At 37.3% G+C, this 11,236-nt stretch overlaps 2 protein-coding genes across 2 annotated transcripts; one reads left to right on the forward strand and one right to left on the reverse strand.

The window, feature by feature from the left end:
* Positions 1–42: 42 nt before the first annotated feature.
* Positions 43–9,888, reverse strand: GCK72_014105 (uncharacterized protein; the record flags this gene model as incomplete). The annotated part of the gene is made up of 12 exons (XM_053730143.1): positions 43–162; positions 208–396; positions 443–846; positions 894–1,100; positions 1,143–1,279; positions 2,061–2,255; positions 2,733–2,910; positions 2,959–3,054; positions 3,109–3,196; positions 7,014–7,089; positions 7,246–7,352; positions 9,805–9,888. 12 exons carry the CDS (start codon positions 9,886–9,888, stop codon positions 43–45), a joined length of 1,881 nt encoding a protein of 626 aa, XP_053584915.1.
* Positions 9,889–10,176: 288 nt separating this feature from the next.
* On the forward strand, positions 10,177–11,017 carry GCK72_014106 (uncharacterized protein; the record flags this gene model as incomplete). Its single annotated transcript, XM_003091247.2, has 4 exons — positions 10,177–10,335; positions 10,478–10,644; positions 10,694–10,808; positions 10,979–11,017. The coding sequence occupies 4 exons, from the start codon at positions 10,177–10,179 to the stop codon at positions 11,015–11,017; spliced, it is 480 nt and encodes a 159-aa protein (XP_003091295.1).
* Between the last annotated feature and the right edge of the window lie 219 nt (positions 11,018–11,236).

The following is an 11,236-nucleotide window of genomic DNA, read 5'->3' on the forward strand; positions in this document are numbered from 1 at the left end:
AAAAGTGAAAATAGTACAAGTACAAGAAAGTGTTAAAACAGACTAAAACTGTTCGACAATATTTGACTTCCAGAAACCAACAGTAGCATCTCCAGAAGCTGTGAAAAGCATTGATTTGGAGGTACACATGCCGCTGATACCTTCTTCGTGCGCTTTTGAGTACTGAAATGGGATACTGTAAGAGAATCATAACATGATAGTGCAAACCTCTTCTACGAGTTTCATTCCACTATAAGAAGCAACATCCCAGAAACGAAGGGTTCCATCTTTACATGCTGACACGAGAAGCTCCTTTCCTTTTGGTCCGAAGCCTGTGAGTGATTGAATGTACTGTTGATGAGCACGCGTTTCGAAGTGTTCACGTTTTCCGTTCTTCAATGAAAACTTCATTATGTTCTGAAAATATAAAATTAATTTGATCGGGTTTTGGCATTTCTCTCACCAAATCTTTAGAAGCAGTGAACAAATGACCATTCAAAGGGAGAACAGCGGTAACATTGTCATAATGAGGTGGAGCAAACTCGCATTTCGATTCGATGACTCCTGTTCCAAAGCCGACATCATACTCTTTGACATAATGGTCACGTGAACCAGTGTATGCCAAAATACTTCCCTCTGATGATAATGTTGTTTTAAGACATGAAACTTCAGATTTCGGAGAATGGGAAGCTGCATTCAGCCGACCCAAAGGCTTCCATTCACTAAGGTTCCATACTCGAACATAGGCAGCAAATGATGTGAATAGATGACGTCCGGTAGGATCAACATCAGCAGCAGTGATTACAGTTTCAAGGAATGGGATGGTATTCTGTCGTGGCATAACTTGTGATGCATTGATTGAATCACCTGGAATAAAATGTGTGAAGGTGTGAGGTTGGTCAGATTATACCCACCATCATTAACCTGTCCAGACGAATTCAGCACTTTAACACAAATACATTCGGGAGAGCGGTAATCCCAAGCACGTGCTTCGTACATTGAGAAAGTGAACACATAGTTCGAAAACGGCACAAATTTGACCAGGTGAACATTATTCGGATGCACACCGAGAGCTCGAATTTCGCGGCAAGCTTCTATATCCCATAATTTGGCAGTTCGATCTGTAAACACAGATGGAAATTAGATAGACATTAGATGGATACCTTTCGATCCAGTAACCATAAGATTTTCTGAGACATCAACTGACAGTACTCCTCTGGCATGTCCTTCCAAAGTGTGGGTTCTTGTGATAATATTGCCACGTCTTCCATCTTTTAGCGGCAAGATTCTGCTCTGCTTTCTGAAACAATATGGAAATAAATTATTTGATACAGAAATTGTGATGCGGAATTGCAGTTGTGGAAAATAGTTGGTGTGGAAGAAGAAGAAGTAAATCGAAAACTTTTCCTAATTCTCCAATTTATCACATGCGTCCGTGATACAATGCTCTTTGTGATATTTTGCAAAAAAAAAACGTGCATTAGAAGTGAAGAAAATGAGTGAAAAATTAGGAGGCGGAGAGGGCAAACCGATTATTGTTACGCATAATGAGTTCGGCGCACGTATCGCTGAGCCATGACGGCGATATTCGCGCAAAAACCGACTTGGACGAAGTAGATGTTGAACCACGTGCATTCATGAGTATTGACGTTGAGGAGGATGATGTTAAGTTTGAACGAGACCGTCCGGGAAATGATTTTGCAAACACACCATGTTCAGGATCTTCAGTTACTGAAGGAAGACGGAAAATCCTAAAATAAGACGACTGTTAACACAACAACATAAACATCAAGTAAGCGACAATAGCGGCATCAAATACATGAAAACATAATACATCTAGGTTACGCAAATATGTATAAACTGAAACTTTAGACAACTTTTTATCAAGTTTTCAAAATATAGCGAATTGATTAACTAATGAAAAAAGTGAAAATTCGCTTTAGCTTGCACTGATACATTTGATAATCACCACGAAACAATTACATAGTTAATACATAGATAAATTGAACGAAGACTCTAACATCACTATATAAATTTCCTATCGCAGCGCTTCTCGTCTTTCAGTATGTAATAAAACTTACCCTTTTCGCACTGGCAATCCTTTCCCATTTCCATTTACAGCTGTTGGTGGCTGCACACTTTTTCGAATATTGTTATTGTTGGGAACTCCTCCTCCTACAGTACTCCGTAGACGCGTATTACGGGAGAATGGAGAAGAAGTAGTTGTTGGAGTAGCGGAGAATGAGGTTGATGCTGGCGATGTAGAAACGAAGGCGCTGAATCGGCACAGAATATCAAAACGATAACTAGCAGATAGTGAATGATAGCAGGCGGATAGCAAGCGAATACCATGGAGAATAACTTCTGACGTCACAAAAACACAAACAACATTTAATACGACTACATATAAGGATCGGACCACGACACAGAATATCGAAATGAATAAAAATAATCTGAATATCTGACAATTCAATAAAAATCAACTTGCAGGAAAATGAATAGATCTTGTTGATTAGTTTTGTGTGTATGTGCGTGATTGCGTATTGAAATTACAAGGGAATTTGTGGGCAGACGGAAGTGTTGTAAATTACAAAAGGGGAAAGTTTCGTGCATCGTGATATTTTTGTTCCTATTATGAACTGCGTGTATAGCTTTCAATAAATTAGAAATGCTGAGACTACAGTAATCCTAACACCTCGGAATAAAGATCAGTGCTGGAAATGAGTGGTCCCCCGGTGTCAAGCCCAACTAACATTCTTTTTTTCTTATCTTTCTTTTCTTCTGAATCGCCTCCAACATCACCGGCCGTTGTATCAACAATCGGATTGGCATTTCCATCGGAAGAATTCATATCTGAACCTGCGAACAAAAGTTCTTCTTGGGTGGCAGTATGTCTCCGGACTTTGTAGTTTTGAAGAGTATGTGAATCTTCTGAAACATTAATGAATTGTTTGAAATTATTATTTTTAGTGATCTTACCAACAACGGATGGCGAAACACTTCTCAATAGAGAACTTTGTGATGATGTTCTACTTTTACGAAGATCGGTTGGCACGAGTCCTTCGATTTCATCAACTGGAAAAAAAAATTAAAGCCTTCTTTAAATAATGGTTTTTCTCTTGTTCTAACCCAAATTCTTGTCCTCCATCATCGAAGTGAGCAGTTGTTCTTTCAGCGACGATTGTTGCTCGAGTTGCTCGATTCTGGCAGTACATTCCTGAAAAAAGAACTAGGATAAAAATTCAAATCTTCTCCCTTTCATCATACAACTTTTGATATTTTGAAAACATTTTTCATTTGGTTTTATAGGATTCAACACCTTGTTGTTTTCATGTTCCCCATCTATCTTTTTGTCAATAGATTGTAAATACATGCTTTTCACAATCGTGCGTGGGAAGTCGTTCGGAGAATTCCCAATGAAAACCGAGCACACAAATGAGGGTAATCTGAGAGCATTTAGGAAAGAATATTTATTTTTGCGAAAATGGATTAATAGGGAATTCGATGATTCACATACAAATTTCTGTTTGGTTCACTGTTATAAAGAATGTTGATCTTGTATTTCTTGAAATATGAAAATGTGATCATCAGCCACTTCAATAACTATAAGACTTTTACCACATTACGAGAGAGAATTACGTTACGAACCTTCCACGAGGTTCTGTTCTATCAACCTCTATCACTTTCTGTTTCTTGATAGAATCAAAAACTATTCCTATACGTCTTCTTCATTTCGAATACAGAAGGTGTCCCCTATTTCTCTTACTCAGACGTCTTCCGGAAATCTCCCATGGGAAAGTAAAGACTGCCGAAAAACAAGAAATTGCGGACTCGAAGACGCCGTTCATACATACAGAAAGTGGAAAACAGAGAGACTTAGTTCTGGAGAAAAAAGATTGCCTAAAGAAGATAGTGCTGAGCTCGCAGAACCCCCATGACCAAATAGGAAACATTCATTTTTTGTTTAAACGTTTTGCCAACTTGGTCTCTACACTTATTTTAAAATCCGGAGTTATGTTCCAATCACAGAATACAAATATTTGAGTACAACGCTGAAATCCACCGAATATTTTTGTTCCTTTCAACTAGGAAATCACGCAATGTTTGTCACATCTGCTGAAAAAAGAGAGCCATTTCGAATATGAAAAACACCTCAGTCTATCCAGGATAGAGTTCTTATTTATGAACTAAAAACAACAAAGTATAAAAATATTATTGTGCTAATGCTTTGAAAATATGTCTACTCGTTCAAAGCCCTGAAACATTCAATTATCATTGTTGATGCTTTTAGTACCCTACTGAAGAATAACATTCGTAATGAAATTTCGCGCAGAGCAGTCTTCGTTCTCTCTCAATAAAGTAAATCAGAGGCCAAACACCTTGTTTTCTTCAACGATTATTCCAACATCAAAAATTATTTTTTGGTGTTCTTACAATGGAACTTTTCAAGTCGGAAATAATACCATGAAAAACTAATCATGGAGATCGAAATAGCATCCTTGTAAACCTAGAAATCCGTTTTCAAAAAATGCTTACAAGACCTCTGAACTGGCGAAAAAGGTCAAGGTTTGTTCATTTTCAGTTTCATAACCATAGTATTCCGCCTGTCACTCTAATTTTCCATTTCCGAAACGTCTTCTCTTTATATCTTCACGAACAGTGGACGTGAAAGAATAGAAGAAAAACTATATAGTTTTCATATTTTTACTTTATTTTTCACGTAGTATCCTTTCTTTTTATGCTTTTTGATGCTCTATTTTGAAAAACGACCATTTTTTTCTTTGGAATATCTAAGCCCTGGCACATCAATTCTCGCCGTTTTTAACCGCGTGCTTTTGCGGTGACAAATTCTTCATTTCGCTCTCGGCTCGAAATTTTCGCTCAAATTTTCAAAATTTCGTAAACCACAAACAGAGGTCCATATTTAGAAATGCATAATGTGCTTGCGGATCGTTGAGTCTCCGAGCTCTCTCCCAACCTACGCATTTTTCGGAAGCAAAAAAGAACGCTTTAATGGAGTCGTTCACACCATTTCTCTCCACTTGAAATTCTCTATACATATTTTTTCCATTCTTCTCAATTCCGGATCTTTTTCATTTTTTCGGTTTTATGTGTAAGTTTTCTTTCCAGAAATAACTCAAGAAGTTTATGAATGGCTATCTTCATTTTTCTAGGCAACTCAAGCAGGTCAGACGCAGACTATAAAAGTAACTCATTCAATTTGAAAAGTGCTCATTGAGCCCTTCATTTTGGCTCGGCATGAGAAGAATTGTGAGAAGAGATACCTGACAAATTGAATATTTTTCCATTTTTTGCTGCGAGTGAAGCCTCCAAACTAACATTCTTTTCTCTCAATCCTTCCAGGACATTATCTTTATCCTGGCAGATTGAATATATCTTATACAAAGAATGTACCAGAATATATCAATTCTAAATATAGCCAAAACTTAAATGGTATTCTGGAAATATTCACAACGACATGACTTTCACTTTCTTTAAAGTTTTCCGAGTCACTTTTTCGGAAAATATGTGTCATTTTTTCGATAGTGGCGACTGATGTCCAGTGAATCCAGAACAACAACAACAACAATCCTTTTTTAAGAAGAAGTTGTTTGTGCTCATCATCCATCTTCTCTCCTCTCTCTTGTCTTCCGGACACAATCAGCTCAATTTGTCTCTTATGTCTAGTCTCTTTTTTGAGAGAAAAAGAAATGGAGCAAGAACATTGAGCATCTTGTTCTAGGAGAAAACACGAATTGCTCCGTGAGCTAACGTTTTCAATCCGACACGTATTATCTTTCGGTGTCCACTTTCTCCTATTCTTGTTGGTTGATTTATGTCTATTCGCAGGTAAAAACAGGAAAAAATGCTATTTTTGGATGTGCCTAGACACTTTCTTTTTCTTCAAAACTGAGACTCTTTCCTAGAAAATATTTGATCTGGTAAGAACTCGAGTTCTCAAGTCTAAACTCAGTTCTAATCATCTATAGATCCTATTGTAGATTTCCCCCGTTCATGTCATTTCTGGAACTTAAAATTTTTCACAAGCTATCTGCTTTGAAAATAAGCTACATTTATTATACTTTTCTGTCATAAAATGGGAATGACATTTAGAATGTACAAATAATGACATTGACAGATCTACATATCCAATTGTCATTTGTCTCTCTTTTTGATCAATTATTTTCTGTGTTTTGATTTTTAGATATCATGATCTCAACTACTTCTTGACTTCTCCTTCTTTTGCAGATAACGCATTTTTCCAAACTTCCGCTATGGCACTTAGAGTCCACTTAGATGCTCTTTGAGCCATTTGGAGAGTTAGTGAACAACCTAGAAGTAGATCTTGTTCAAAACATAGGAGTTTCTAGTTCAATAACTTTTCTATATAATATGCTGCGTTTCTCTTGAACGTTTAAATTAGAATAGGGCTTAGTTTGTAGACCGGATTTTTTGTTTCCAAAACGTTGCACAAAACACGGACCAATTTAATTTTCTATTCATTTTGTTTTAATTGCAGAAATGCAATTTCAGCAAGAAAAATAAATAAATTATAACATTTCCTTCCACCCTCTTGTCTCTTCTTTCAAAAAGACCAATTTTGTGCTGCCCCCAATTTCGGCTAGAAGGTTCTAGGCAAGCACGAAGAAGGGGAGGCGGAGTCAGAGAAAACATAGACGAAAATGGATGAGAGGGAGAAAAAGACACGTGACTGAAAGAACTCTCGGACGTCTATAAGAGACTGAACTGTGCCATTCAAACGATTTCTGTTTTGCTAACGGTGAGATTAAGTTGAATCTTGATGTTTTTCGTGAGAAACGTTTCCCTCCATTTCCCTTGTACCTTTACATCCGTTTATGTTTTTCTACCTAATTAAAGATTTACATCGAGAAACTCGTAGAGAATCAGTTATGATTAAGTCTTTCATTTCTCAATGTACTCGGTTTTATCCCATTCCCTTGTTTTCCTTCTTCTTCGTTCTTCCTTCTTCATTTCTCATGAAAAGGAAATTCACTTCCTGCGACCTCACGTACCTTAAACTCAGCTTCCACTTTTGCCGCCATTGCTGCTTTATCAATGCACAGATCGAACAGGTGTTGAAGAAGATATCTGCAATCAGATACGTGACAATGATCGAAAAAAAGAGAGAGAGAGCGAAATGAGGAAAGTGGGGGTGGCACCCAGGAAAGATAGAATGATGAATTCACCCGTTTCTCTTTTGTTAGGTCCAATAAGAGACAACTGTTTATTTTTCGTTTTTCGTACCTTGCCTCACTCAGCGTGTCACATCCATCGAATAGCTGCTTGATTGTCTGTTTTTTCAGTCCAGTGTCGACAATCGGCTCGTTCTCCGCGTTTGAAGAGGTGATATCCTGAAATTTAAGAGAATTTTGATTGAACTTCCTTGTATTCTTCCATTATGACATTTGGAGTTTAGTTTATTCTTCCTGAACTTAAATTAAACCCCATTGGAATCTAGTTGTGGATCTATATTGAATTCTCTAAATTTACTCTCTAATTCATCTTCTTTTCTTTTTCCATTTTCAAACCCTCGTGTTCAATTATCATGCTCCTAGATGTCGGTCAAAAACCAGTATACTCTCTGGAACCTACTCTTCAATTCAACCCCATCTCATGTTGTTCCGTAGAACCCTTCCTCATTTTATCTCTTTTTCATTTTTGCATCTTGTGCTCCCAGATCTCTCATAAATTCTCGATGAATCTTCTCCTTCTTCTGCTATTTCTTTTTTGCTCAATTCCAATGAATCTTCTCTTCTCGAAGAGGTTAAGGCCGTGTAGTTAATGAGTGCTTCACTTTTTTCAGAAAGAGTAAACATGTGTGCTCTTCTTTTACAGCTAATGAGGCCCCCTATTCTGACTATTAGTTTTCCTATAGGTGAAAACATCTATTTTTGTAGTTTTTCAGATACGAAAAATACAAATACGAGACAGAAAAATATATTATATTCTGAGAACAGATTTGTCCTGTCTAGATTTCCTCAAATGGATAATACGGTAGAATTCAAATTGAAAACGATCAAAAATCCGCAGGATTATATAGTTGGGCCAGCTGATTTTCCATTCGAAGCCACTTTTCCCGTAGAATTCAAAAACGAACGACTCATATTTTCTCTATTTTTCCCATTCTATTCATTCTGTACACAACGAAAATAACCACCCTCACATAATCATCGCCATTTTCTTTTCTTTTCTTTTTTTTGTTGATTCTGTACAGAAAATGAATGTAGAACAAAGAAATTGGGAGAAGCCGTCCGCTCTCCCCATCTGGCACTCAGACCCCCTCATCACCAAAATAAGAAAACAATGTCTTGTTTTTCTGGGTGTGTGAATGTGTCCCTCTTCCCTCCTCGTTTTCTGAAATGAGTGACATTGAGCTGATTCTTTCTTCACAGCTCATTTTCTTCTCATGTCGTTTCTCTATTTTTTAACACTCTCTTCAGTGATATCACCTATCATTGTGTGTGAGTGAAAAGAATGAGAATCAATGTGTTTTGGGAGGAAGACCACAGAAAAGAAATGAAACACATATCTATTCTGAGCTGCCGAGCTGAACAGCCATCATCCGAAAAGACATCAGCTCAAAGGCAGCAGAGATCTAGAGTGATTCTACCAAGAAGCTCAGGAATATAATCGCATTGCTCTTCCAAATGAGATTAGTACCTGATACTATAACTTCTTAAAATCATTCTATTCCTTACTGTAGTTGAGAAGTGTTTTAGAAGTAGGGCAACTTCTTTGAATGTGCTCAAAAAATGAGTCCATCTATCTCTATTTTCTGAGCCCCTCCTCAATTTCTTTGCGTGCTCACTCAACCGATGCCTAATTTCAATTCGCAACTCCTCCTTCTCTTTCTATTTCGACTGAGTGTTTGTATGTCCGAATTGAAGAACCCCTATAGCACACTTCTTTCTTCCTTCTCCATTCAACTTTCTTCTCAATTCCTTGAATGGAAACTCTTTCAAACTGTCATTTTCATATAAACAATCTCTTCTCTCACTGCATTTGACATATCTAATGTAGGTGATCTATATTTTTATTTGCAAAATTTGAACTTACATCTTCTCGAAAAGAAAAATTGAGTACTCTTGGTTTTGCAGAAAACGGAATATGTTCAAAAATACGCTTCTATTCTGTTTATAGATTCTGTTAGTTGACTTTCCAGACAGCAAGTTTGTTTTCCAGATATCGCGTGCTAATAGTGCGATTTTCGGAATTCGAATGAATTCGTTCATTCTTACTTTCTTGATCTAAGATAGTCAAATAGCAACTCATTAAAATAGAAAACAGTTTTCAAAGTGTTTTCTTTTTCGTTTTTTCTATCATTACCTCATTTGAAGAGATTCAAAGAAACCCAAAAAAGAAAACGAGTACGTCAGTCTAACCCACTCCAAGAAATACCGAAAACAACATGTTTATGAAGAAGATGAGAGCCAGAATGAAGAAAAATGAACTAATCTAGTCTAGACTATCTCAATCGGAACCGAACATCTCTATTCAAGATTACTGTGGCGGTTATGACAGCAGATAATTGGCAATTTGTTAGTGAGTTCTGGATCTCATTAATTGAATAATTTTCACACAATCGAAACTATGTGATTTGTTTTTGCTCGATACATTCCGGAATCGGAACAAAACTGAATCCGTTCCAATTTTTCAAACATGTCATTATCTTCTTTCTCTCCTATTTTTCTCAATTATTTTCATCAACAGATATCCAGAGACCCTTCAGACTCGTTATCTTTTTTCTTTAGGCTCTCTGCGCCTCAAATAAAGATAAAGAGCATACACGAGGAGTGAGCACACATCATCATGTCTTCGTTGAGATGAGTCCGAGACTGAAGAGACTGATAGAGTGAATGGTGAGAGCAAGAGAGTGGAGAAGAGCATCGTCGTGTGATGATGATGATGATGGCCACATTAGCTCCGCCTCCACCACTCGTTTTCTTTTCGGTTTCTTTTTGACTTTATACTGGTCTTTTTTGAATTTTGAAAATTTAAGGTCTTCAAGACTCCAGGAAGGCGAACGTATTCTCCGTTTCTATTCAAGTATTCGATTGCTCGCTCATTAGTAATCTTGTTTCACATCTTTCTTCATCTTTCTTTATCTCTTTCGACCTTTCATCTACGAAACTTCTCAATTTTCAGCACAACTTTTTACGTAAAAGTGTTGTCAACATGACTTCAAACAACGAAAGTCGATCCAACAAGTTGAATGAAAAGCGTACAAGTGTTCAAATGAAGACAAGTTTCTCACAAGAAGTCTACAAGACTCCGATTAAACAGATTCTCACTGCTCCTTCTCAATCTCACTCACGGATCACACCCGGTGGACAGGTTAGTTAATAAACATGTTTCGTTCAATGTTCAGGAAATCAACTGATCATAATGTCATACGGTACTATCAAGTGTTTCGATGGTTCTTTCAATAGAAAAATATAATCTTCTTCCATGAAAATGAATTTCTCCTAATTTTCAGCTATTTCTTTGTGTGATGGGACTTCTGATAAGTGTAGCTATCAGCATCTGGCTTGCTGCCTTCAGCCGTGAAAGTGGATGGCGTCGGGCAGTTTTTTCATCAGCAGCAGCAGTCTGTGCCATACTCTTCGTTTTGCTCACTATAATGACCTACAGAAGAGCAAAGAAGTGAGTCGACATTTCGATAGAACTATTCCACCAACATAAGAATATTCAGCCCACCAGAGCCAGAACCGCTCCCAGATCTTTCCCAACGTCGATCGACAATCGGAGCTCGAGTCAGTAAGCGATCAATTGCGGCTGGAATGAGCGCAGACGACTGTCCGACTCAGGTGAGATAACAATTAGTGTAAAGTAAGAAACCGGAAGTGTCTCGTAAAGTATCACGGAAATTAAAGCTCACGAATTCGGAAACGCTTCTTCCGGTTAGAAATAGTTATTCCTAGGATGGGAAACAACAACTTTTGGCTATAAAAAGGTCTTTAATTGTTTTATTTTTCAGGTTCTAGTCACCGGAACACGTGGTTCAATTCCATCTTAATCTTCTCTTCAATTGTCTCTCTTCCCTCTTCACTATATAATTTTTGTCCATATCGGGTAGCGATCATCAAAAAAACAACTCTACAATCCTTCTCGTTCCTTCCCAACCCACAAAATTCTCAAAACTGATTAACTCCTGAACTTTTCTTTTTGAAAACATTCACTTCATTTTCCTTTTTTTCTCCTATTTCCCTTCGAACTACCCAGTTCTCGTCTATTT

This window comes from Caenorhabditis remanei, chromosome IV (genome assembly GCF_010183535.1).
Source record: "Caenorhabditis remanei strain PX506 chromosome IV, whole genome shotgun sequence".
Classification (NCBI taxonomy): domain Eukaryota; kingdom Metazoa; phylum Nematoda; class Chromadorea; order Rhabditida; family Rhabditidae; genus Caenorhabditis; species Caenorhabditis remanei.